The 27,287-nt window shown below is 53.3% G+C and overlaps 2 protein-coding genes and 1 pseudogene across 11 annotated transcripts in view; 1 reads left to right on the top strand and 2 right to left on the bottom strand.

Moving 5' to 3' along the window:
* Window positions 1–27,287, top strand: part of CHLSN (cholesin) — a 124,415-nt gene that overhangs the window by 32,996 nt on the left and 64,132 nt on the right. For 3 of the 9 annotated variants that reach the window (XM_035289958.3, XM_078364223.1, XM_035289959.3), the window contains exon 3: window positions 22,079–22,216. The exons of the other annotated variants lie outside the window; for them this stretch is intronic. In XM_035289958.3, the coding sequence (XP_035145849.3) occupies window positions 22,079–22,216 (138 nt within the window). The remainder of the gene's footprint in view (window positions 1–22,078; window positions 22,217–27,287) is intronic. 9 annotated transcript variants of the gene reach the window in all.
* On the bottom strand, window positions 12,523–13,571 carry LOC144581526 (uncharacterized; annotated as a pseudogene).
* On the bottom strand, window positions 12,523–18,405 carry GPER1 (G protein-coupled estrogen receptor 1). Of its 2 annotated transcripts, none has more exons than XM_002744447.6 (2): window positions 18,197–18,405; window positions 12,523–15,126 (listed from the first exon to the last, which is right to left on the bottom strand). In XM_002744447.6, exon 2 carries the CDS (start codon window positions 14,803–14,805, stop codon window positions 13,678–13,680), a length of 1,128 nt encoding a protein of 375 aa, XP_002744493.1. In that variant the 5' UTR covers window positions 14,806–15,126; window positions 18,197–18,405; the 3' UTR covers window positions 12,523–13,677. The 2 variants fall into 2 exon arrangements, with proteins under 2 accessions (XP_002744493.1, XP_008987341.1); XM_008989093.5 differs by having other exon boundaries at window positions 12,523–15,575.

The following is a 27,287-nucleotide window of genomic DNA, read 5'->3' on the forward strand; positions in this document are numbered from 1 at the left end:
TCTCCGGGGCTTCATTCTGGCTGAGCCTGGATGCCCCTCTGATGCCCAGACACACGCTTGGGTTTGTGCAGGGACCAGGCAGCTATCTCTGTTGGGCAGGGTGGGGCTGATTTCCCCACGTGAAGAGTCCGCATTGCTGGCAGAGCCTGACAGCCTCGGTCCTCAGCTGGGCAGCATGTGAGATCGAGGGCGGGAGTGGTGAGCATCGAGGAGGAGCTGCTTCTGCAGCATCCACGCAGTGCCGTCGAAACACTGAATTTCCCATTTTTCTACTAAATAAACAGCATCGAAGTAATAAAAGGAAAGGTTTAGCAAGCAACCCCGTCTGCTTTTACCTCTCACCCCTCCCCTCCGTGTACTCCTGCTGAACACTCAGCATACACTCGATTTATACATGGTCTTTTAATATCATTCTTAATTTTTAAAAACAAAGCCTTTTCCTCCTCTTGGTAAAGCACACCTATTGTGAAAAATACAGAAAACATGGAAATGTTGAGAAATAGAAATGTTTGGTAAACTTTCACATGCTTGTAATGTTTTTCTGAGTCTTTTGAAAAGCACAGGCTGGCCTCCTGGTTTTGCAAATGGTATTGCCACAGTAATTTGTGGAGTGAGTAACGATCAGGGTCCCGCAGATCATCTATTCCTTTGCCGCTTTTGAGACTGAACCATAGGCCACCCAGTGAGGAAGCCCCTGGTCGTTCTCAGGCACCTGCTCTTAGAGGCCAGAGGCTGGGGAGTCGCCCTCATGCTTGAGAAGTCTGTTCCCACGGCCAGTGACAGAACTAGGCCGGCATCCTGGTCTCCTGACTGAATCTGTTTCCATGGCTGCTGTCTTCTTGGCATTGGAAGGGGCATGTCACTTGGTCAACCATATTGAAATTGCTGGTCACGGTATATGTTTGGTATTTTCAGCTGAAGTGAGATTTTGTTCCAGAGGTGTCAAGAGCTTGTGGCTTGTCAATGCTCCTGCCCCGGCCATCTATCCAGGGTTGTAAAGCCTCTTCCTTCATTACAGCTGTTTTTCTTTGATAAAATTACAATACATATTAAGAAAATAGAGAGTGCAGAAGCGCAGGCTTCCTGTCTGTGTCTCTCTTCAGCTGTGATTATCTCTACTTCCTGACTGTTCACAGGAAGCCTCTGAATAACATCACATTTATTCAAGGAAGTTTATTTCGTTATAACGTTCACTAATGTTTATAAAGAATATTAGTCACTGGCTAAGCAGACAGTGTACTCCAGAAAGTTCTTCACTTTTGGGTCTAAAGTACCAGAATGGACAGATGAGGCTGCATATTTGTACAGTCTTTTCAAAATTGTTTTTGTAGCAGTATGAGCAGATTTCCCAGGACAGAGCATTCACAGCTGGGAAAACAGTTGTTGCTTTGAAGATGGTTTTCCCAGGCACCCAGCTCACGTCTCCTGCTGTCAGGCACATAAACAGTGTCTAGTTTAAACTTGCTGTGCTCCTGGTAATTCTGAGTGGCACGGGGTGGCCTTTCCACATAAGCTGCGCGGGCCCCTTGGGAGCACCCTCGTGCTGACCTGGAGGAGGGCTCTGCTTCAATTTACCCGGCGCCACAGTAGCGACGTGCAGGCATCAGGGTGTGCAAGCACCTTGGAGCCACTGGCTTTTCAGGTGTCTGAGCTTTCATTTACTGCTCACAGGTGACATTAACATATTAGAGGTGGGATCTCACTGTGTTTCCCAGGCTGGAGTGCAGTCACTGTTCATAGGCATTATCATTGCAGTCTTGAATTCCTGGCCTCAGTAACTTTCCCGCCTCGGCCTCCTGGGCCACTGCATGTATGGCGGATGATGCTTTTAAAGGTTGGTAAATAAAACCCAGTGTTGCACCCCTGGCCTTGGTGCTGACACACGGGGTTGGCCCTCTCCAGGGCCTCTGTGTCCTACCCATGGGTGAGGACTTAGCACAGCTGCCACCTCCACGCAGGCAGTCTGATCCTGCCTGGCAGTGTGAGATGGTAACCAGATGGGGCTGAAACCTGTGGGTGCCACGGCAGAGCCTGGTGGGTGCCAGTGTGGGGCTGGTGCTCAGGTGGCACCGAGATCCCAAAGCACAGAGCCTTGAGTGTGGTGGGAACTTACTCCCTGCAGAGGTCAGTGGCCCAGGGCAGGGCAGCTCTGCTGTGGGCCGTTCAGGGGCTCCTTACACCCTTCCTGTTCTCCCCTGGTGCCCCATCGGGTGCTGTCCACACTGCCCGGTCCTTGGGAGCACACCCCCATGCCAGTTCTGCGCTGGGAACCCTCCGCACACCTGTGTTTCACCGCAAAGTGGGGACAACAGCAGACCCATCTTGGGGGCCAAGCAGGTGCCATGATATAGTGAGCAGGAACCCGTCTTGGGGGCCAGGCAGATGCCCTGAAACAGTGCATAGGAACACGTCTCAGGGACCAGGCAGGTGCTGTGAGAGAGTGCATAGGAGACAGAGCACAGTGCTCTCCTGTGCAGGGCAAGGACTATCACTACTGTTTGTTTTGTTTAAATCAGTCATAAATGAAACTGTGGTCTGAATTTTTGAAGTTGGGCTTTGTAGCAGGAAGTCTGGCTTTGTCAACAGTTTCGTCAGCAAATGTCTCGTGATACAGTTGAACTCGGGGAAATGAAAACACAAGGGATAATTCGTGTGCTGAGAGGCTTCTCAGGTGCAGATATGCCAAGATAACTGCGTGTTTTTTGGGGTGTAAGGTCATTCTAATGAATGTTGTATTCATAGCAGCTGATAGCTGGGGTTTTCTTTAAAGAAATTTAATGACTCTGCCTTCCCACGTCAGGGTTCTTCTCCAATAGCCGCTTCCACTGTGACACTGTCACCTGAAAATCATCAGCCCAGAGAATGATGCTTTCGTCCTTGCCCAACATGGATGCTTGTCTGTTACCACAGAATCAGGCATGGGTATTTTTCTTGTCTTGATGACTGATTTACTGTGTCAGCTACTGGTGTGTTGCCTCTGAGGTGGAGAGCTTATTTTGAATGAGGGTAACAGAGAGCCCTTCTGTAGGCTGGAGGTGGGAGTTTTGGGGGATGATAATTTGTTTGGGTAGCCATAGCCATGTAAGCACTTTTCCCTGTGGCCTGCAGCGTTCACCTCCGTTTGTGTGTGAACTTGTTGCACCTTTGCCTCCTAGGTGGGGCTACCAGGGAGGAGGTCCCAAGTCCAGCAAGATGGATGCGTGGGTGCCACATGGGGTGCGTGCGTGTGTGTGTGCATGAGCCCACGCGGGGCTAGGGGTTCCTCCCATGGAGCTTCCTACCTTGCAGGGTGCCCTGCCCTCATCACCCTCCGCACACATGCCTTTTTGCTCTGCTCGTCTTGGTGGGCCCGGGTTGTAGCCTGCTGTGCAGGTCTCCAAGGCAGGCAGTGTAGTCGTGTTGGAGGTGCAGGCTGGCTGGTTAAGGAGAGGTGCAGAGCAGTGCTGGCAGCTCCTGTCCTGGTTTGCTCTTGGGGTGCTGTCGCCAGCTTCTAAAGAGGGCTGTCCGTTTACCAGGGATAGGGTTGCAGAGATTTCCTTGCGTAGAAATGGTTTCCTCATAATTTGTATTTTGTAAGAAGTCATCTCAAACACATGGTGTTTTTTGTCTGCCTCTTGAGTTGTCTTCCTCAAAACAAAACAAACCCACCCACAGCTCCCCCACTGCCAGCTTTTCCAGACAGGCAGTCTGAACACCAGACCCCCTCCTACGATCTGAATACCAGACCCCACCCCACAACGGCTGGCACAGTCTCAGGGAACTGTACCTTTAAAAGGGCAGTGGAACTTCACTCAAGAAGACAATCAGGGGAGCCGTCTCTCATGCTGCAGCCCCGTGGCGTCCAGGCCACAGGCACTGGCCTGAGCAATGTGCAGGCAGTTGCCAAGCAGGGCGGGGCTGCAGCGCACCCGAGCTTGAGGGTCCACGGAACCAGCCCACAAGGGCCTGCTTTCACCTGCAGGCTCAGGCACTCACTGCCTCTGCCTGGAAAGAGAAATAACGATTTATCTCCAGCAGGCGGGTCTCTTCTCCAGATACATCACTTTCTTCACAGTTTGCTTGTATTTGTTACTGGCAGATGACACTTGAGAGTTCTTAAGCAAAATTGTGCGCTCCTGGAGCCTAGGAGGAGCAGGAAGCCTGGGATGCTTTAGGTGTTTGTGGGGGAATGAGCTCTCACAAGTTGGGGGCTGCGTCCTGATCTCTGCTTGCCGGGACAAGATCAGAACACCATTGGGAGAGCCCAGGAGACCCCCCACCACTCCAGGCCACAGCCCGCAGGCCAAAGAGGCGCTGTTCTCAGTCATGGAGACGGGAGTTGGGTCTAGGCGGAAGCAGGGTGTCTCTCCTCTCTCAGGCATGGTGGGTTCGGCATCATAGGGACAGGAGTTGGGGTCTAAGCTGAAGCCGGGTGTCTCTCTCTCCCCACTCCCTGGTGTGCCCACTTCCCTGCACCATGTTCCTGTTCAAGCTGCTGAGGGGACGCGTTCTTTTCCTGCCGACTCTCTTTTGCAGCAAGGAAGAGCGGCTGTCCTTTTTCTGACTGAAGCCCCCGATTCTGTGTCTGATGTCACTGATGCCATGCCTGCTTTCTTGGCCGTGTGCAACTTCCCAACCCACTGCGCATGCTCTCTTCTCAAGGGTCAGGCAGGTACTGCGCCTGCAGGTGTCCACCCTCAGGGAAGAATCACGGGAAGGGGGCACAGGATCGTGGTTCAGTGGGTTGCCCGTTCTCCAGGTCACTCACTGGGGTCTCTTCTGAGTGCAACTTCCTTCCTTTCCTAAAGCTTTTTAATAAATGCCCACTCCTGCTCTAAAAAAAAAAAAAAAAAAAAAAAGGTTTTAAAAACAGGTGAATGGAAGGTGAGGCATGGTTTCAAACACCCCCTTTGGTTTTATGAAAGAAGCAAGACCGTTTTGTGTGGGGGTGACAGTGACTTGGTGTTGAGCTCCAGCGTGGCCTGGAGCGGTGAGCGTCACAGTTGTGGTTCAGTGGAAGAACCTGATTGTGGCTGCAGATGCTGATTTTTTCCTTCTTCTCCCCTCGCCTTCTTACTTACTGTAACAGACACACGTCAAGATCTGACTGCACCTTAGCGAGACTGCGCCTGTGGAGAAGGAAGGGAGCTGCTGCTCCTGCTGGGCCCAGCTCCCCACTTTTCTCTAGTACTGTGTGCCAGGTGCATGGCTCTGAATAACACAGTTGGTTTTGCGTGTGGGTGGACTTTGGATGGAGTTGTGTTGTGCCTTTTCTTGTGGGACACGCTGCCCAGCCTGTGGGAAGAGGGCTCTGCTGTGACTATATCTGTGGCCAAGAGCCTTCTGTACTGTGACGTCTGTGGCCAAGAGCCTTCTGTATTTCACACACTGTCCTTTCAGGGTATTGTCTATGCCTGTAGGCGAGCTGGGTAAAGTTCTCAGAAAGGGTCTTTTACCACAAGAACCCTCTGTGGAGCCCAGGAGGCTAGAGGCACAGGCAACAGGAAGGGGCTCCGGCTGGGGACGTTTCATAGCCAGCCCCTCCCCCTGGCCCCTACTTTGTTTCTGATAGAGCTGGGTTGGCCAACTCCCCACCTGCCAGAGAGCCAGGAAGGCAGGGGCCGGTCACGTCTGGAGCAAAGCCGTCACGGCTTCTGAAGGGTGCACAGCCCAGGTTCCCCAGCCGACGGCACTTAGCCAAGTGGAGGCTTTTCCTCCCCAGGCTCAGGCAGAAACTCCTGCCGCAGAGATGAGCCAGGTACCTTGGAGCTCAGACCTGGCCCAATCTGCGTGGCCTGCACGTGGCCTGCACCCACAGTTGCAGCTTTGCCTGCCTCTGGTGTTCACTCTATCCCAGAGAATTGGTCACCAGGCACACCTGAAGAGTGAGCGCAGTCCGAACAGCTGTACCCAGCCTCTCTTGGCTCCAATGGGCTAGCAGCAGCTTCAGGAGGTCTAAGAAGAGGCCCAGTGCCAGCAAACGAGACATGGGGTTCCATTGGGGGCTTATATGGAGGAGGCTGCAGTGGCAGCTGGCTGGACAGGACAACTACCTGCTTGCAAAAGGCATGTGGTGTGTACAGCATTTCCACTTAGCACCTTCCACCTGGCAGCCTTCATTTCACCCAAAACACAGGCTCTCCATCCCATTTGACCGGCAGTGCACAGAACGGGGTGAGGGGCTCAGATGTTTCTCTTAGATAGGGAGTGGATTATCCAGTTGTCCACCCCCAGCTTCCGTAGCTTGGAACTCCAAACCCACGCTCAGGTGCTTCTGTACCCGCGTCACTCAGGGTCTGAACCCACACTCAGGTGTGTCTGTGCCCACGTCACTCAGGGTCTGAACCCATGCCCAGCTGTGTCTGTGCCCACGTCACTCAGGGTCTGAACCCATGCCCCACTGTGTGCCCACATCACTCAGGGTTTGAACCCATGCCCAGCTGTGTCTGTGCCCATGTCACTCAGGGTTTGAACCCACACTCAGCTGTGTTTGTGCCCACGTCATGCAGAGTCTGAACCTACACTCAGGTGCTTCTGTGCCCACATCACTCAGGGTTTGCTGCAGCTGAGTTACTGCTGTCAGATGCATCTGCCACACCATGGCCTGAATGATAGAGCCTTGTCTTCTGGAGTGTTGAGCAAACTGCCCCATGAAAAGTGTCTGCAAACAGCACACAGCAATTGAGACAACAGCTTGTGTCCTCACATGGCTGTGTCTGTGTGTGGGTCAGACAGCAACGCCTAGGCAGTCTGAGCAGGTCCCCGGCCCTGGCAACCGAGCGCTGCGGGGGGCGGAGCCAGCGTCTCCACTGTATGAGGGAGCCCAGAATGACTCAGTCAGTTCAGCTTTAATTTTTACTAATGTTCTTTTTCTCCATTTTTAATTTAACAGCATATCCAAAGACACCCCAGATAATTAGTTTCCCATTGTGGAGAAGAAAATAAAGCTTGAGTTACCAGGCAGTGAATGAGAAGAGAAAAGTTTAATTAGAAGCTGTACAATAAATGTTAGAGGATGGCGTCTAGGATTCCAGATGGCCAAAACCCTTCCACTCTTAGGAAGTGTTTTGTGGCTGCTAGCAAAGTCCTTGTGGAGTGGCAGGCTGGTATCCCACCAGCACGGGGCAGCCATTAGCCAGCACTGTTCGATGGTGGCGTGTGCTTCAGAGGGACAGAATTGGAATTCAGGGACCAGTGTGGCTCCAAGAAGGGAAGGCTGGCTGCGGGAACACGACCCGGTGCTGGAGTGGCGGCTGTGGCCTCCACGGCAGCTCTAGTGAGATGTGATTGACATAGCAGAAATTCACTCTTTTATGTGCACTTCAGTGATTTTTAGTCACAGACTTGTGCACCTATCACCACAATCTAATTCTAGATTATCAAGGAAACCCCATGCCCATCAGCAGTGGCTGCCTGTCCCTCCCTTGCCTTCGCCCCGACAGCCGCTTCCTGGCTTTCTGTCATGTGGACCTGTCTGCCCTGCCTGTTTCACGTCTGCGGACGCACATAGTGGACGTTGCACTTGTGTCTGCTTTATCTCACCGAGCGTCGCGTTTCTAGGTCCAGGGTGCTGAAGCACATGTTTCACGTTGATGGGGACCTTGCGCATGTGTCTGGTTTATCTCACCAAGCATCACGTTTCTAGGTCCATAGTGCTTAGCGTGGTCAGTGCTTCGTTCCTTTTCATGGCAGAGTCATATTCCACTACTGGATAGACTGATGTTGTCTATCCATTTATCAGCTGATGGGCATCTGGGCTGTTTCCACCTGTTGGCTCTTGTGGACAGTGCTGCTGTGGACATTCACAAACAAATGCTTGCTTGGACGCATGTTTCCAGTTCTTTGGGGTTGATCCATGGGTGTGGAGTAGATAACATTTGTCCTCTGCGTTTGCTGTGCGCCCACCCCACCTGCTGTGTGCCCCTCAACAGAGTCTCTTGGGGGTGATTCACGTAGTTCTGCCTCTTCCCTCTATGTGCTCCAATGTGTGCTTCTAAGAATAAGAACCTTCTTCCATATAAGCACAGCATGGTGGCCAGTCTCAGGAAGTTGGATGTTGATGCGGCACTTTTATCTCCCAGGGTTTTCCACTCTTGTCAACTGAGCCCATAAAATCCTTCACAACACTTTTTCTTCTGGTACAGCATCACGTCTAGGGTCCGTATTGCATCGAATTGCTATAGCTCTTTTTTCTTTCTGAATGTGGGACGACTGCTCTGTCTTTGTCTCATAACATGCATTTTTTTTTTTAGACGGTCTCACTCTGTTGCCAGGCTGGAGTGCAGTGGTGTGATCTCAGTTCACTGCAACCTCCGCCTCCCGGGTTCAAGCAATTCCTCTGCCTCAGCCTCCTGAGTAGCTGGGACTACAGGCACATACCACCATGCCCTGCTAATTTTTTGTATTTTAGTAGAGACAGGGTTTCTCCATGTTGGCCAGGATAGTCTCGATCTCCTGACCTCATGATCTGCCCGTGAGCCACTGCACCTGGCTCAGCATATACATTTTGTATGCATCCTGGCTCCCTGTCCCCATTTTCTGTTTATCTGACATTCCCTCTGATTAAACTCAGGCTGTGTATTCCTAGCTTACAGGATGATATGCTCCCGTCTTAGGGTGTTATGTCTGGACTGGCCTCCTTGTTGGCGCTGCCCATGTGATCATCCAGAAAGGGCTGTCATGTGTCTGCTATGTGGTGACCTTTCCCCAAACACCAATGAGCCATCTGTGGGGGACAGGGGGTCTCTGCAGTCCCCTATGTCTCACTGCCCCCTGAGATTCGCCTTCCGTTTGTGACTCTTACCTGCATCAGTCTGCCTCTGAAAACTGCATAGTGATGCTTTTCCAGCTCCTTTACCAGCCAGCACTTTGTTAGAAGCGAGAATCTTCCCATTCATGCGTTGGTTCATTTTATTTAAATGACATTTAGGTCTGTTTATTTTTGGAGTGGACTTGTGGACTCCTGATTTTCATGGTCTATCACAATTGTCTCTTCTTACTCATCTTACTGCTCACATTGTCACAGCCTTGGCGAGGGGAGACCTGCTCGCTGTCTCCCGTGTCCTTCAGGTGTCGCCCGACATGTTGTTGGTGCCTTTCTTGACTCCATCAAAACCATGTGTCCCAGGCTCATCTTGTCTCTCCCTGTCCCTGCCCAAATCAGCCATTTCTCCTGGAGCCCTGGGCTCTTCTGGAGGGTGACGGTGTTCGGGGCCACAGGTAGGCCGCAGCAGTGGAGCTTGGAACAGGTGTGTGTCTGTGTTTGTTCAAACACATGCACACTGTAGACATGTGTTCACAAGCACGCTGGAGATATGCACACACAGATGTGTGCATGTACTTGCATAGTCTATGTGCTGCTTACTATAGATGTCTGAGTTAAGCCTTTCCCTCAGCCCTGACCTTTCCCACTGGCTCCCCTCGCCTGCCCTGTCTCCCTCCTCTGCCAGGAGAGCCCCAGCTTCAGGAGGCTCCATGCATTTCCTCGTATGCCCAGTTCATGGATGTCAAGGATGGCCTCAGAATGGCTTCCCATACCACTGCAGAAACACCTTCCTAAGGAGGTTTATTTGTAGTTCTCTGCCCCACCCGCCCCCCAAGACTGAAGGTGAGTGGGCGCATGAGCGTTAGTGACCCCACCGCTGCTGTTTCTCACTTAGTGGGCAGTGCAGGGCCTGGGAAGGGCGGGTAGGCTGTGCACTCTCATGAGGTCAAGAGTTAATTATTAAGCACAAAGAGCGATGAAGTCATGTTCACCGCCAACACAGGGGTTTTTCCCATGCTTGCAGTTACGTACTTTGGAGCTCTTTATGGGGTTTAAAAAGTACTTATGTACAGGAGAGTTGGGTTACCAGGAAACAACAGAGCAGTTAAGACGCCTTGATTTTATCTTACTGTGCGCCTGCCAAAAATAATTACATTTGCCCTGGCTCCCAGACAAGCGCTTGAGAAGGGCGTGTGTGACCAGTCCGGTGGCACCCACAGAGTCCCTGCCCAGTCTGCTGGTCCCTGTCCCACAGCTCCCAGCTCTGGGATCTCAGGGTCAGGGACTCCAGGGCCCCAGGTCCTAGGCTGGCTCTACCGTGTGGGGACCTCCCACTCAACCTTGCACCTGCCCTTACTGCAGCCCCGTGGCATGGCTGCTGGGTGCCTGTCGCTCCTGTGACTGGCCTCAGAGCAGTGCTGCCACCAGCTTCGCAGTCAAGAGTCTGCTTCTGGTGGCTAGATGGCAGTGTGTCAGCTCAGTCTGCCCTAAGCCTTGGGGCAGGTCCTTGGAAGAGCCCCAGTGGTGGGGAGTGGCGTAGGGGGGCAGCCTCTCACTTCCAGGCACTCACAGTGGTATCTGCTGTGGACGGGAAGGAGCAGGTTTGTTCTGTCCCAGAGACGGAGCAGGGCCCTGATGGAAGCCGTGTCTGCAGCAGGGAGGGAAGGTCACCATACAGCCCGCGCTGTCCCTCATGGTGGGTTGATGTGGAGAAAGGAGTCCTGCCTCTGGGGCTCTGTTCAGATGCATTCCCACCCAGATCTCCTTAGGGGAGCCTCCCCCACCATCCCTGCACTTCCTGAATAGTGGGCTTTAGAGGAGGATGGTCCGGTGACCTTGGGTGACCCCTTGATGCCTGTGGCCCCGGCTCCATATGATGTCTGCATGGCGTGCTTTTGCCACAGTTAGGCGCCAGGGGTTGCTGAGTGCTACAGACGGGGCAGGACTGGGCTCTGGTCCAGGAGAGCGTGACTGGATTCCTGGCTATGTCACCTACCATTTAAGGTTTCGAGCAGTGACTGACCTTCTGGTGCCTCATTGGCATGGTGGGGACATGCTCACCCCATGGGGCTGCTGTGATGAGCAGGGACCAGACCACACTCCATGTTGCTCTCCACACAGCTGCCCGTGAGAACTGGAAGTCAGAAATGCTGGGTCTCTAGTCTCTGCGTGTTGTAAAGCGTCTGCCCTCGCCCTGTTCAAGCTGTGTGGACGGGACTGTGTGTGGGGAGGGCCTGGTGGCGGAGTGCCCGTCCCGCCTGCTTTCTGGGACTTGGATGGTCTTTCCCCATCAACAACACTGAGGTCAAAAGGGGGACTCATGTGCATCACGCGTCTTGTAAAGACAGCGCCTGGGCGTGGGGGGTTCCTGGGGACTGCTGCCTGGCTGTCCTGGGCATTGCAGTGAGGACATCCCTGGGAGGAGGGCAACTCCCCGCCCTGGGGCCTGGAAGGAGCTCTGGAGCGCGGCCATCAGGGTGGTGTCTGTGTCCTTTTAGATGGGGTGAATCAGGGCAGCCTCTTGGGGGGCAGAGGGAAGGGTGCTCGGGCCTGAGTTGTGGCTGAAGCCACCCACGGTGTTCTGCAGGACTGTGCCATGCCTGAGCCTGGCTTCTGGCTTGGCCACCCCATAGCAGTCTCCACTTTCTTGAGACCTACTGGTGTGTGGGTGCTGCCCTGTTCCCAGGCTTCCCTGCGGGGTGTTTGTGGGGAAGGCAACCCTGGTGGAAGTGGGCAGATGCTGTGCCTGCAGGCCACAGTCTGGGCCGAGCACCCTCTTCCTGAGAGGATCCTGGCACCACGGTGCTGAGGTCATGGAGAATACAGGCTCTTCCCGGCTGAGAGACCCAAATTCTCATGTCCCACAGAGGGGAGGAGAGAGAGGGTTTCCTGGGCTCACTGTGTGGTTCCCTCATGTCCCACAGACAGAAGGAGAGAGAATTGGGGGCTCACTGTGTGGCTGCATTTAGACTTTGGGCATGCCGTATCTGTGAACCACCTGCTCCCTTTGCAGATGTTTTCTTTAAATTGGCTTGCCTTTTCCTTTCAGTGTATTTGCAAATCAAACTTTATGTCATCACAAATAAAAAACAGTATCATGGCTTTAAATGGAATAGAACTGCAAACAGGTGAAGTGAAGGGGTAGAGTGCAGGCATTCAATTCCTCACCCACATATCCCGGCCCTCTGTTGGGAGGGCCGGTCGTGAGGTTTCCTCCCACTCCCTGCACAGGTTTCTGTGCAGACTGAGGAGCAGGCGCTGGTTCAGGAACACCTTGCTAACATCAGGGACCGCCTACTGCTAGGTGGGTGAGGCAGGAGGGAGGGGAGCGGCACCGGGATCAGGCCCCAGCAATGGGAGGAGGAGCAGGAACCTTCCCAGCCAGCCGCTCTTGGAGCACCTGGGAACCACAGAGCACTTTGGCCTCGAATGCAGGCTCTTCCCGGCTGAGAGACCCAGAGTCTTCTAGAAAGGCAGCTTATGTCACACAGGCTGCTGAGACATAAGAAAGGCTGAGGCCTGTCTCCTGCATTCATATGAGGCTCATGATGGTGCCTAAGCATGACAGCGGACGTGTCAGGACACGGCATTTTGCATGGCCTAGAAATGCTGGGTTAGGTCCGGTCGGTCAGACCTAGAGGCTGGCCTTGTGAGAATTTTCAGGACAGCACGGGAGGGCTGTGTTTTCCGTGAGTGGGGAGGGATTCTGGTACAGGGGTTCCCGAGAGCCCCATTCCCACCCCACTTGGCAGACCCCCAAGACAGAGCCTCTGGAAAAATCCATACATGACTGTTTTATTGACAAAGGCCGAGCATCCCCAGCCTCATCAACTTTTCTTACATTTTATGGGAAGGTTTTTACATCATCACTGCAGTTGTCCTCACTGTTATTTCTGTAGAAGCAAATTCGTCAGCCACACTTGCTGGAGTATTTCATTGTCCTGGCACCCCATTAACCCACACGGCTGCTCACACTGTCTCTGTCCATGTGAGTGCGGTTGCCATGATGATGTAAACAAGCAGTGGCTGAATGCCTTGGAGCAGGCGGCGGGCACTCAACAGAGGGGCCTTCCTGCTGCCATGGGCCGAGTGCCCGGTGCTCCTTGCAGGCCTGGTGAGGCCTTGCGGAGCTGTTGCTGCTGTCCTGGAAGATGGAGGACACAGTGGGCACTTGGCAGAGGGGACTTCCTGCTGCTACGGGCTGAATTCCCGGTGCTCCTTGCAGGCCTGGCGCGGCCATGCAGCTCTGTTACTGCTGTCCTGGAAAATGGAGGATGCTCAGGCGTGCACCAGAGCAGGGTGTGTTCCTTTTCCTCCTTAACTCAGTGGTGCACTAGCTATCTCACACATGCATTCCAGACCGCAGGCGCAGAGGGCACACGGCAGCATGTAGCTCAGCCCCACCAGTGCCTTGTATCTCCGGCGTCAGCTCTCCCACAGTGGTAGATTTGATTTAGGGTCACCGTGTCACTAAGTTACTCCATCCACAGCAGCCTCTCTATGTGGCTTTCATGGTCAAAGGTGTCAGAATCATTTCCTGTGGCAGCAGGCAGGGTATGCAGGGAGGAGCTGGGCAACAGACTAGTCACTGCTGGCCTTTGGACCCTGCAGGGTGATCGTTTTTTGACTGTAGCAATTCCATGTGAGCACTGCAAAATCAAGAAGGAACAATCTTGAGGTTTCCTCAGCAGCCTCAAGGGGACCAGGCAAGTGTGACCCTCACAAGGCCCCAAAAAGCCAGTAGCAATATCTGACCGTGACCCTCACAAGCAGCTGGTAGCCACATCTGACCATGACCCTCTCGAGGCCCCAAGGAGCTGGTAGCCATGTCTGACTGCAGTTTAGAGACGGGACGTGGCTATGCCTTCTGTCCACCCAGGTGAGTGCAGCTCCTGAGAGGCACACCGTGGCTGCTCCTCTGCGGCCGATGCTGGCTACACAGCACTGCTGAACCTCACGTCGGACTGCTCAGTGCTATCCGGAATGACGGCCTTCAGGGCTGCGTGGCAGAAGCGGTTCAGGGCTGGCAAGTTTGTTTTCTGCTCAATGTACAGCCTCAGCTTGTCCCTGAAGGTTTCCCCGAGAAAGCTATAGATGAGGGGGTTGAGGCAGCTGTTGGAGAATGCCGCCAGGTTGACGATGTGGCCGGTGAGCGGGTGGGCATGGCGGAAAGACTGCTTGCAGGGAGCGGCCCCAGGCTGCGTCCGCTGCAGGAGGTGCACACTGATGAAGACATTCTCCGGCAGCCAGCAGACGAAGAAGACCAGCACCACTGCCAGGATCATGCGGAGTGCCTTCTGCCGCCGCGGCCGCAGCCCACGGTGCCGGTGCGCCCTGACCAGCACCCGAACAATGAGGGAGTAGCAGAGACCAATGATGGCGAAGGGCACAATGAAGCCCAGCGTGACCTCTAGCCACTGTACCTCCTGGACATCCGCGAAGCAGAAGCAGGCATCATCAGTGTGCTGCAGGTGCACAGCGGTGAAAGGCACCAGCGTAGCTGACACGGACACCATCCAGATGAGGCCGCAGCTTAGCCGCGCGTGGTGCTTGGTACGAAACAGGCTGCAGCGCATGGCCCTGGCCAGGGCGAGGTAGCGGTCGAAGCTCATCCAGGTAAGGAAGAAGACGCTGCTGTACATGTTGACCTGCAGGAAGAGCGACATGAAGGTGCACAGGACGGCGATGTCGTAGTACTGCTCGTGCAGGTTGAAGACCTCGATCAGGGAGTCAGCCACCAGGATGAGGTCCGCCACTGCCAGGTTGATGAAGTACAGGTCAGGGATGGTCATCTTCTCGCGGAAGCTGATGTTCACCACCAGGATCAGGATGTTGCCCACAAAGCCGATGGGGAAGAGGAAGATGGTGTAGAGGCACGAGAGGAAGAGGCCAATCACATACTGCTGGTGCTCTGAGAGCTCTCCCGTCCCATTTGTCAGGGCAGTGCCCAGGAGCGGGTGGGACAGGTTGAGCTCAGGGGAGGTGCTGTTGGGGGCTGCTGGCTGCACGGTGCCTGGGTACATCTCCAGGCCTATGCCCTGGGCTTGGGAAGTCACATCCATGTCTCTGTGCTGTGCGGCTTTCAAGATTTGCCGAAAGGCTCCCAGAGATCTGTTTCAAACAATGAATCCATCTTTAAAAAGAAACGTGACTCTCCTCGAAGTGAGCCCAGCATTTGTAAGACAGGAAACTCCACACGAGGAGCACCTGTGGCAGTTTGGGTTGGGTTTGTTAATTGCAGAGAGTGGGAAAAACAGATGCTCTGCCTGCTGGCATGGCACGTCCATGGAGGCGAGGGCCCTCTCGTGCTTGTCCAGTGGGCATCCCTGCGGGTGTTGGCTGACGTGTGCAGTTCTGTGTGGAGCTGCTTATTTTCTGGGTACCTGGAGAAGCAACAGGAGAGGACTAAGTCTCATTGAGTGGCCCCAGCTTTGGGACAAAGTCTGGCACCCCTGGCTGGGTGTCCGTGGAGTCTGGGTGTATCAGGAGCCCAGGGAAGGCCAGAACTTCAGCTTTATGAGCTCAGGAGGTGGCTGTGGTTGAGCTGGGGTGGAAGAGTCACCTGTGGGAAGTATGCGGCCTTTTTTCCTGCAGGTCTCATGGCCGCTTAGCTGCAGCTGGAGGCTGGATGTGAGTCACCTCCACAGGCAGGGGTGTTCTTTCCCTTTATAGTCACAGAGCAGGCCCAGGAAGCAACAGGGGTGTGGGCACAGCAGCCCCAGGAAAACACGTTTGTGAGGAGAGGGGAAAATGCATTTCAGCAGCTGATGGAGCAAGAAGTGAGGTCGGAAGGGAAAGCCCAGTGTTCTTGAAAGAGAGTGGGTCTGGAAAGCTGGAAATTGGAACAGAATCTTCTCTTAAAATAAAATAGATCACAGAAATTCAGCGGTTTGCTCATGCATGCTGGTTCTATGTTTATATGCCAGAAATGAAACTTATTTCCGTAACATAGAATGAAAGGGGTCATTGTTTTGGAAAATAATATTTTAAGTTTTATTCCTCATTTTAACAAATTATTGTAAAACCTAATATATTTTACAGTGCTGTTTATAACCTAGGAAGAAACTCTAGGGAGAGACTCCCTCCTCCTAAGCTCTGTTTCTGCAGGCTGTCTCCGTGGTGGTGCTCTGGCTCTGCTGTGGATGGGGAGGGTCCTGCCATGCCCTGTCTTGCTGTACTCTTGGAAATTATGCAGCGGGCCCGGGGGGTTCTCAGCCTGTGGACACTGGTGGTCTCTGGGGATGTGGGGGCTGTTGCAGCTAGGGGCATGCTGGTGGGGCCAGGGCAGCCACTCAGCTCCCTACAGTGCACAGGACAGGCACCCGAGCCCAGCAAAGAATTACCCGGCCCAGATGGCGCTGGTGCCCTGGAGGAAGCCAACACTTCAAAATGGGTTTGAGTTGTTTTTCCTTTGGGAGTTTTCATTTTATCCTTTGAAATCATTAGGAGTTATTATTTTGATTTTTTAATTTTTTTTGAGATGGAGTCTCACTGTTGCCCAGGCTGGAGTACAGTGGTACAATCTCGGCTCGCTGCAACCTCCACCTCACAGATTAGAGTGATTCTCCTGCCTCAGCCTCCCGAGTAGCTGGGATTAAAGGTGTGCACCACCACGCCTGGCTAATTTTTTATATTTTTAGTAGAGATGGAGTTTCACCATGTTGGCCAGGCCAGTCTTGAGCTTCTGACCTCTAGTGATCTGTCTGCCTTGGCCTCCCATAGTGCTGGGATTACAGGTGTGAGCCACTGTGCCTGGCTAATTTTTTATGTTTTTAGTAGAGATAGGTTTTGCCATGTTGGCCAGGGTGGTCTCGAACTGCTGACCTCAAATGATTGGCCCACCTCGGCCTCCTGCAGTGCTGGGATTACAGGTATGAGCCACCACACCCAGCCAGGAGTTACTATTTTGAGGTGCTGCAAAACCAGACTAGAGATTTATTGACCTATTGCCTGAAAATACCTGTTTAAAAAAAAAAAAAAAAAAGCCAGACTGTAATTCCAGCACTTTAGGAGGATGAGATGGGAAGATTGCTCAAGTCTAGGTGTTTGAGATTGAGACCAGCCTGGGCAACATGGCGAGACCCTATCTCTACTTAAAAAATACAGAGTAGCTGGGCACAGTGGTACACGCCTGTAGTCTCAGCTACTCAGGAGGCTGAGGTGGGAGGATTGCCTGAGCCCCGCAGGTTGAGGCTGCAGTGAGCCGAAATTGCACCACAGCACTCTAGCCTAAGCAACTGGAGTGAGATCCCTGTCTCAAAAAAGAAGGGTAGGGGAAGACAAGATGAATCCCTGCCTTGGTGTCAGTTATTTTAAAAGTATTCAATAACCGCCAGATACAGGTGATGGGGAGGAAGGCAGCAAATCACACTGTCATGTGTGTGCAACAATCTTGCATGTTCTTCACATGTACCCCAAAACCTAAAATGCAATTTAAAAAAAAGTATCTAATAACCTTCACTTAGCTGTGGCTGATAGATTTGATTTTATTGGTTGTTTTGCACTCCTGATTCATCTTTAGTGGGTAATAGCATGGAGCAGCATAAATGCCTCTGTTCTCAGGCTCTGTCAGGAAGGTTGAAAGCCTCTGTATTTGATTTCTTAAAAATGGCACAGAGGACTTGGTTTGCTCTTTACATGTAGAAATTTTGGAAAGTATTAGACTGCAGCGTGGCAGGCATTTTAAAGGTGGACAGAGCCCTTAACATATGTTTCTTTTCTTCCCTAACTTTGTTAAATGAACTCCGAGGGAAAAATAAATGGGTCATTCATTTCTTTCCCATGTAAGTTGAGTCTTTGGTCCCTGGCGGACACTGAGAAGACACGGTACCTGGTGTCTCTCTGATGTGTCCTAGTGTCTCGTGTCTAGTGTCTTGGGTGAGAGGAGCCAAGTGTGCAGCTCCTTGCTGGCCCTGAGGTGGCCATGGAGTTATGAACAGTCCGAGACTTCACTTCAGATTTCCTCTGCTTATTATAGAAACTAAAGCCACACTGGAGGCAGCCGTATTAAGTCAGCATCTGTAAAGAGGATGCAGGACTTGGCGCTTCCAGGACTGTGGGGTTAGTGAGGGTGACCAAGCGCCATGGTGCAGGGCAGAGTGGGTACCCTTACTTTCCTGTGTGAGACACGTTCTTGCTAGGATAGAATGTGACGGAATCCTGGGCCCAGCTTTCAGCACCTGTTCAGAGAGGCTGGGCGGGCAAAGCCCCCTGCTGTGGCCATCCGGGCAAAGCCTCCTGCTGAGACCTCGGGAGCTCACTGGGACAGGGGTCTGTGCCTTGAGTTTGGGAAGTGGGGTGCAGCTGTCACCAGAGGGTGAGATGTCAGTGCACGTCTGCGTCCAGCTGATCCCATAACAGGACAGTGGCCTGGGTGGCACCACCCCCTGCACCCCTAGTCAGTGGGGCGGCACCGGCAGGCCCCAGAACCTGGAGCCTGAGGCTGAGTCCTACCTGGGTTGCAGCCCCTCCTGTGCTCCCGGGAGCCTCCTCGGTTGGTCCCATCAGGCTGAAGGTATGCTTGGAGCCCGGCTGCAGGAGCTGTGCTTCTGCCGGACCTGAAACTGCCAAATGCCTGAGCAGGGCTGGAGAAAGGACGAGACCCGCCCTGGGACCTAGAGGGAAGTTTCCCTGCTGGCAGGCAAGTCCTCCTCTGAGCCAGTGAGTCTTGCCCCTTGGCACCAGGCTTTATAGGTCCCTCCGCCTGCTCCTCTCTGACTGGGTTCTGGGAGACCTCCTCCTCGGAAGGCTAGCATTAACCATTTTTTTGCTGGCCCTTTTTCTCCCACACTTTGGCAATCTGCTCAGTTCCACTGGACATGTTTTTATGGAAGTTTCTGGTTTAATTGCTTTTCTTCACCCCTGGATAACTTTTCTTTTCTTTAAGTTTGAAGGCATTATACTAGCTATTATGTGACCTTTAGGTAATAACCTGTCATCCTGAGTTGAAACAAGGAATATTCTTGTTTTTGCAACTGACTGGCTTCAAATATGAAATTTCATAATAGCTTAGTAGCATGTAGATGATACATAGAGAATTTAACTTAGGAATTTCAGACATTTGCAGAAAGAAATGTCAACCCAAGAAATAGCAGGCATTTCTGACATGTAAATTAGGAATCCAAGTACTGGTTGAGTATCTGGAAGTCTGAAATCCTGAGTGCCCCGCAATCCAGCACCGTTGGAGTGCCATGACGTCACAAGCGGAAACTTCCACACCTGACCTCGTGTGGCAGGTTGCAGTCCAGGCACGGTTAAAAGTTTGTTTTATGCATGAAATTATTTCACGTATTTTATAAAGTTACTTTCAGGCAGTATTGTACAAGGTGTGTATGAAACACAAATGAATTTTGTATTTAGCTTTGGTTCTCATCCCCAAGGTATCTTATTCTCTACCTGCAGATGTTCCAAAATCTGAAAAATTTTGAAATTCCAAACTCTTCTGGTCCCAAGCATTCAGATAGGGGCCCTCAGCGCATAGTTTTCTAAGCATTGGTTGAGCCTCAGGCCTCAGCGCCTGCCCTCGCTTCAGAAGCCTCCAAACTTACCTGCCTTCCAGCTGATAAAGCCACCAGGGCCACCTCCCTTGCTCATGGATTTCACCTCCTAGTGCGCGCTGGAGAATAAACCTCCCTCCCGGATTCCCAGGGCCTCCGAACAGCCTCATGCCACCTCCGAGTGCCCCACCTGCTGGCCATTCAAATTTTACCCACCTCTTGGAGAACTGTGGTCTGCTGCCCTGGTGAGGGCAGAGAGGCCCCGCACCCCACCCTGCATCCCTCGTGGGCTGGTCAGGCTAGGGGGTCCTCAGGCACTGCCAGCCCTGGCTGAGGGGTGGGTCTTCCTCAGAACTGAACTGCAGCGAATTGCACTCCAACTTCTGTGTGCCATTTCCCTCTGTAATTTTCTGAAGTGGTGAGATTGAATACTGAGTGATCCTTTGTCCACTGAATGTGAATAATGTGGGTTGCTGCAGCCTGAGGCGCGGGTATAGAGGCCCGCGTGGGTTCCCCGACCCAGGAGAGCTGGTGCAGGCGGAGGAGGTGGGGTGCAGGGCCTCAGGTACATTTGACCCCTCAGCGGCCTTCCAGGGAGGCCAATTCAAAGTCTTTCAGAGCACATTTGAGGAAATATACAATATTTCCTAAACTGAATGATGTGTTACATTTTTAATGGAAAAATACCAACATGGGTTTCTTCCAGCGGTGGCAGTTTGATGACTCTTAATATGTACATTTTTTTATTTGGATGATGAAGAGCTGATTTGCTCTTAGACTATTTTTTTGACCAGCTGTGGAGTCGAGATGATTTCAGCATTAAAAATGCCTGAGACACCATTTTGAAATATGTGAGTCATGAGAAAGTACAGAAATAAATAAATAAAATAAAAACCCAAATCTCGAAATAGCTGAGACATGTCACTTAAAAATAGCTGCTCCCTGCTAGTGCAGACCCAAGGCTTCTGGTCTCTCTGCCGGTCCCAGCAGCTGAGGAAGAGCTCAGCTCCCAAGCTCTCCACTCACACACCCTGAGTTTCCTGGAGAACCTGCCCGGAGTGGCTGATGCACCTGGATTTCATGCTTTCAGGATAGAATGAGCCAGGTTAGGGCCTCTGGGTCTTGGAGCCCAGCCTTCTCCTGTAAGCACTGGGTGGGTGAGTAACTTGCTGGCCATCAAACAGCTACTAGTATAAGGGATCGGCCTCGACTGCAGGAACTCCAGTTAAGACCTACTTAATACTTCATGGGTGACAGAATGGGAGGAATCTCATGGACTGTTTGGAAGACATAGAGACCTTTTGCCAATTTTTAAATCTACTTTTGTTTTTTGAAACAGGGTTTTGCTCTGTTGCCCAGGCCAGAGTGTGGTGACCTGATCTTCTCCGCTCACTGCAGCCTCCACCTCCCAGGCTCAAGCCATCCTCCCACCTCGGCCCCTGAGTAGCTGGGACTGCAGATGTGAGCCACCACTCCCGGCTAATTTTATTTATTTATTATTATTATTTTTTATAGAGATAAGGTCTCACTGTATTCCCAAGGCTGGTCTCGAACTCCTGGGCTCAAATGATCCTCCTGCCTCAGCCTCCTACAGTGTAGAATGTGACACTGAGTGTGTGCGTCCTGGGTGCTGGGCACTGTACCTGGGGCTCTGCGTGCATGGTCTCAGGTAGCCCTCCCCAGAGCCTGTGAGGCAGGGCTGTCCTCCTCCCTGTCTCACAGATGCAGAAACTGACTGTATGGGGGCTGTGTAACCGAAGCTGGCCAGGGGCAGGTCTGGGAGTGGCTGGCTGACTCCAAGTGCATGGTCTCCAGCCAACACCAGAGGCATCCTGGGTCAACAGTCATCTTGTCAGGTACAGATTCTCTTGTTGGATTTGATGTCTTTATGAATTTTTAATAGGTGAACATATTTTGTTGTTCATCCCCGGGATGGAATAGAAGGAAAGAACTTCAACAGGGAATTTTATCTGATCATTGCTGATTGAGTTAAACGTGCACAAGGCCAAATACTGGATAACGCACAGAGAAAAAGACGCACAAAGTAAGACAGTGAGTGCATCTCGGCTTCAGGATCCCCGCCTGAGGGAACACCCGTGCAGGAACGCTTGGCCCTCACCTTGCACCCTCAGCCCTCGCTCACAAAGCCCAGTCCTGGTGCTGAGAGGCCCCAGACGCAGGCCTGCAGTGCCTTCTGGTGCCCCTACTCTGCCTTGCTGACTGACTGAGTGCCCCCCTCCTGCAGTGCCTTCGGCGCCCCCCCACTCTGCCCCAATGACTGAGCCCCCCACCTCCTGTGGTGCTTTCCAGTGCCCCCCACTCTGCCCTGCTGACTGATTGCCCCCCCTGCACTGACTGAATGCCCCCACTCTGCCCCGCTGACTGACTGAGCCCCCCACCTCCTTCGGTGCCTTCCAGCGCCACCCACTCTGCCCCTGTGACTGAGCCCCTACCTCCTGTGGTGCCTTCCATTGCCCCCCACTCTGTCCCACTGACTGACTGAGCATCCCCCTCTTGCAGTGCCTTCTGGCACCCCCCACTCTGCCACGCCAACTGACTGAGTGCCCTCCTCCTCCTCCTTGTCCTATGCCCAGTCCTCTGTGGCTTTCGAGGTAGGCAGCAGTGCAGGTCCCCTGATTCTGTAGGAGCAAGTTCTGTCCAAACATCCCTGGTCTTCAGGTTGCCAGCTCTGGCCTGGGTTCCTCTTCCTTACGCCAGGTTCAACAGCTGTGTGACACCAGGCAACGTCTCTAACCTTCCTGAGCCTCAGTGCCCATCTTTACAGTGGGGATGCAGACGGTTCTGTGAGACACCACACACCCTTTGTCTCTGTTGGCAGAGTGACACGTCCCTTCCTGTCATCTGTGGCTGCACCTCGGGCAGGGCTGTCTTCCAGTGCTTTCCCTTACCGACAGAATTGACTGCACTCAGAGACCATCTAGTCCACCAGCCCTGCTGCATGACTCCAGCACTGAAGGTGCGTGTAGCTGCTAGCCCAAGGGGCGTTGACGGTTTTGTGGGTCTCCCAGTGGGGCCACCTCAGTAGTCATTGGGATCACTCTGGGCGCGTCCTTGGGTTCTCTGGAAGCATTGTGCCAAGGACAGCTCACAGAAGAGTGGGCAGGGTGGTGCTGGTCGAGCTTGGCCTGCAGGGGGGCCATCCACCCCCAGGAACATATGGCGGAATGTTCCAGAAGGAGAGACCAGCACCTGCACCTTGTTCCTGCCCCACCTCATTCAGTACCAGGCAGTTCCTCAGGAGCCTAGGGAGGCTCCTCCCACCCCACCCTAGTCTGATTTTATCTGTTTAAACTTAAGACTTCATGAGCCCTTTCTTGGGATAAATGCAAATGACTCATTCTTTCATGCTCCCAGGAGCTTCCTTCGTTTTCTGCGGGTGGTGGCTCCTCTCCTTGGCATTAACATGGAACCCTGCCCGTTCTCTGTGTCCAGATGGTTACAGGATGGGGCAGTGGCGGGAGTTGGACCCAGGACCAGGATCATGCAGCACCTACCCAGCCCCCCAGGGTCACCCAGGGGCCATGATATGCTCTGTGGGTGCCTACCCTAGGAGTCGTGATGCTCTCTGGGACTCCCACCCCAGGGGCTGTGATGCACTCTGAGGATGTCCACCCTGGGGCTGTGACGTGTTCTGGGGACACCCACCCTGGCGATTGTGATGCATTCTGGGGGTGCCCACCCTGGGGTCCATGAGACACTGGGGACTCCCTCCCCAGGGGCTGTGATGCACTCTGGGGGTACCCACCCTGGGGTCTGTGATATGCTTGGGGATGCCCTCCCTGGGGGTAATAATGTGCTCTGGGGGTACCCACCCGGTGGGCTGTCATATTCTTGGGGGTACTCATCCTGGGGTCAGTGATAGGCGTGGGGACGCCCCCCTGGGGGCCGTGATGTACTCTGGGGTCCTCTGAGGCCCCAGCACTCAGGCCCCCCATTCCCTGGCTCTCATCAGGAGAGGCCGTATTAAATGTTTCACCTGTTGGCACCCTTAAAAGCTTTTGTTTAAAGAAAGGGTCCCGCTGCTATAAGGAAACTATGTGAGAACCACTCATTTGCATTTCTGTGATTGGATTTCTAAAACAATTCATTCAGCCAAGATACTCAGAAATCGGTTCGGTCATTCTCCAGCCCCTCAGTGCCTCTCCTGCCCTTCCATAGGGCCAACCATTTCCCAAGGAGCCCTGGGCACTCGTGGACGGATGCTCATCACTTCATTTGGTTGTGAAACTAATGAGCCTTGGCATGTCATCGGTGTATTTATAAATGAATGTCTGTGCTCCCTCTGCCTATGAGTCACCTCAGGGAACTGCTCTCCTGCCATAACCAGGAAAACTGGATGTAATACAGGAACCGGCCTCTTTCAGACAGTGAGCAGTGCAAGCTTTGATCTCTGAGGTGAGGGAAACCAGCCAGGCCAGGACTCCCACCCTGTCCACCGCAGTCTTTGGTTTACAGCCCAGGTCGGGGGGTTCTGAGCCGACCAATATGACCGGCTAGGTTGCAGGGACAGAAGCTGGATTTCCGGGAGGTCGAGGGAGCTGGGACTGTCAGGATTTGGGACTAAAAGGTGAGAGGCACCACGATGAGAAGGAGCCCCGCACCTGGGATGGCAGTCTGCTGGCGTCGTGAGCTGAGTCCATGGAGGCAGTGTGTGGAGGTTCCCAAGCCCAGCTTCAGAGCAGCTGACGGTGAGCCAGGCTTATACAGAGCTGCCCTAGTTCCAGCTCCCCAGATAGTGTGGATGATTCCAGGGAGGACTCGCCTTAAGTGTTAAGGCGAAGCCAGCCCCTGAGGCTAGGCGACCGTGGATTCTCAGTAACGGAGCTCCAGAGACAGCCCTCAAGAGTCCTCCTCTGCAGGGAGAGAGCTGCCTGCCAAAGCAAAGCCTATGCTCTCTAAAGGAGGGCGTGCAGTTCAGATGCCTGGGGAAATGTGCACCACTTGGCACTTTGTCATAATCACAGTAAGGTGAGGAATTAGCCTCACCTGGAGGCTCATGAAACCTCAGCCCTCTTCCTGTTTCTCCTGCCTGTCTGGGTCATTCCAGGAGAATGGACCTGTCTCCCTTCCAGATTCTCCCAGCCCTGTCGTTGACTTCTCTGCTGAGCCCATTGTGGTCATGTATTGAGCAGACCTGCACTTGCCCGTGGGCCATATCGAGGGTTTATGGATATGAGTAAGGAAGGGGAGAAGTGAGAGGAGGGTTCCTCTGAAAGCCTGTACCATTTTAATCTTATGTCATAGGAGCTCCTTAACCTAGAGGCCCCAGATCCTTGTTCTGAAGAAATATGGCAAATACATAAAAAGGGAAAAGGTCAACTCACAAAAGATGCGCTTTTGTTCTTTAGTTTGCAAACGAACATCAAAACAGTCCTTAAGGTTGGATTTGTGAGAGGGGGAGGTTTCATGAAGCCGGGTGGGGGCAGGCGTCCTCCCCTCACACTACTCTTTCCTGTGTTCAGCCAAGAAAATCTCAGCTTAAACTCAGCAGGGATGATAATGTACATTTTGGAATAAGATGAACTACTGTATGTTCTATTTTTATATTTCATATGTTACTAGCTTTTCTGCAAACAATGTCAGAAAAGATGGAGATTTTATTTTTTTTACTTTATTTATTTATTTATACATACATGCATTCATACATACATACTATGTCACCCAGGCTGGAGTGCAGTGGTGCAGTCATAGCTCACTGCAGCCTCGACATCCCAGGCTCCAGCAATCCTCCCACCTCAGCCTCCTGAGTAGCTGGGGCTACAGGCATGTGCCACCATGTTTGACTGTTTTGTGTTTTTTGTGGAGATGGAGTCTCTGGTGGCAAGGTTGCCTTTGTGTTTGCAGTTGGCTTTTGGGCCCAGAGAGACAGTGTGGAAGCCTGACCAGCCCTGTGCTCTCATAGGGAGCTCTTGCGCTCCTCAGACGATACTGGGAACTTGGCTGCCACACCCACGCCTGGACCTTGCGGCCTCCTGCCCCTGAGGGCAGCCACTTCCTGGCAGCTGTCCTGTGTGTCCCTGGAGCCAGCACTGTTACCAGTTGTGCCGACAGTCGCAGACCTCTGCAGGCCCATACCCTGTCACTGAAATAGTTTCCATGCAAATATTCCCTCTTTCCTTTTAAATTTTCACTACAGTAGTCGACGAGGCTGAGAGACAGTGGTGCTGTGTATTGAGAGGATGTTAAAGGCAGTAACTCTGGAGACAGAACTTTAGTGGATGCTGGGAGGCAGGCCTGCCCCATAGCCGACCTGCCTTCTCCACAGGCGTCACTGTGGCTCCAGGAGGGGCCCCAGCCTGGATGGGCTCCCCACATGAGGGCACATGTGTGTGCTAAAGCATAGCCTTGGTGGCGGGCCAGGCCGGCAGATGCGCATGGTTGACCACAGACCATAAACAACCAGCTCAGACTAGAGAGCAAGAACGAGTGTCCAGCGCTCTTCCTGGCATGTGGCAACTTGAACAGTGTGCCCCCAGACTTCGATGTGTGTTTGGAGACATCATGTTCATCACTTACATAGGCTGCCGCACATGCAGATTGGCCGCCGGCGTCCGCAGGAACCTTGCCATGCCTGTGCCCGTGTGCATCCGTCTCACTTCACGCTCTTCTAGCTGTCACACGCTGGGAAGAGCGCCGGACACTCACTCTTGCTGTCTGTGTCTGAGCTGGTGCTTGCAGTCTGCGGTCACACCATGTGCATCAGCTGGCCTGGCCCATGAGCAAGGCTGTGCTTCAGCACACACGTGTGGCCTCACACCTACAGACCACTGTGCAGCTGCCCGTGGAGACGGAGGCACAGAGTGCAGGCACAAGATGGATGCAGGCAGGCGCAGTCATGGCAAGGCACCTGCGGGATGCCTTGGGTCCTTGACTGCATCTGGGTCAATCTGAGTCGTGAAGCCCTCTGTTCTGGAAGCAGCAGGCATCCCGGCCACCTCTTCAACCCCATTCACTTCATTTTTAAGTTGGGTTGGAGCAGCCCCTGCTCTGGGTAGCTCAGGCTGGCCAGATGGCCCGTGAGGTGTATGCTCTTGAGCCTCATGGACACCGTGCCCACGGGTCCCACGTGGCGTGCCTCACAGTGTTCACACACAAGCCTCTTGCCCCTGCCACCCTCTCTCAGGCCTGCAGGGCGCTGTGGAGCCACGCATTGTGTACGAGTGCTCTGGCCCCCTCGCCGTGAGGGAACATCAGCCTGCACTCGGTGGTGATAAGTAGCTCCCATGAGTGGCATGGAATTAAGAACAGTGGCCAAACTGAGAGGAAGTGGTTTGGAATGTTTGTTTAATTCAGGCAAATTGGAAAAAGATCTTTTCAACATGGACTGCAAGTCTGAAGTACGAGTAAGGCTGTCCAGATGTCCCATCCCGCAGCCATCAGCTGCAGACCTTCGTGTGGGAGTGTGTGCTCCTGCGGCATGGTGTTTGTGGATGTCGCTGTCAGGTGCTGTCCCTGCTTGTAGGGTCCACCCTGGTCTCCCATGTGGTTATAGCCAGGCCTGGCCACCCAGTGGGTGGGGGATGGAGGCAGACACACAACTGAACTTGGCCATAAGAGCACAGTCTGGAGCTGAGGTGAAGGCCGCTGCCTGCTTTCTGCTTATTATTGCGCTTTTCTTGTGGACAGGAGGGAGCCCTGTACAGACAGAAGGAAGCCATGGCTTTCAGAGGCCTCCCTGTCCCTCCCCGAGGCCATGCCTCGTCTGGGTCAGGGGCTCCCGGGTTCCTAAGCAGGGTTGGCTCTGGCTCTACAGCCTGCCTGCTGTGTGTGGGATGAGGCCAGTGCTCCTGGTGCCCAGCTACCTAATGTGCATGTGTGACCTGAGCGCCGGGTCTCACCTTCCCCGTCCACCTGATGGGTGCCGCACAGGCTCTCTGGCTGCCCCTTGCTCTGGGCTGCCCCCTTACTGCCGTGCCCAACTAAAGCTGGTGTGTTGGTACTTAGGTTTTGTTGTGGTTCTTCTGCCCAGGCTCTACAAGGAAAGGGAAGAATTCTGAGTGGCCCCAGACAGGCTCCCCTTCTCCTAC

The sequence above is a fragment of the Callithrix jacchus genome, chromosome 2 (genome assembly GCF_049354715.1).
Source record: "Callithrix jacchus isolate 240 chromosome 2, calJac240_pri, whole genome shotgun sequence".
Classification (NCBI taxonomy): Eukaryota; Metazoa; Chordata; class Mammalia; order Primates; family Cebidae; genus Callithrix; species Callithrix jacchus.

What these genes read in the sequence shown, in the direction of transcription:
- GPER1 (XM_002744447.6), bottom strand. Translation starts at nt 14,805, where the DNA reads ATGGATGTGACTTCCCAAGCCCAGGGCATAGGCCTGGAGATGTACCCA.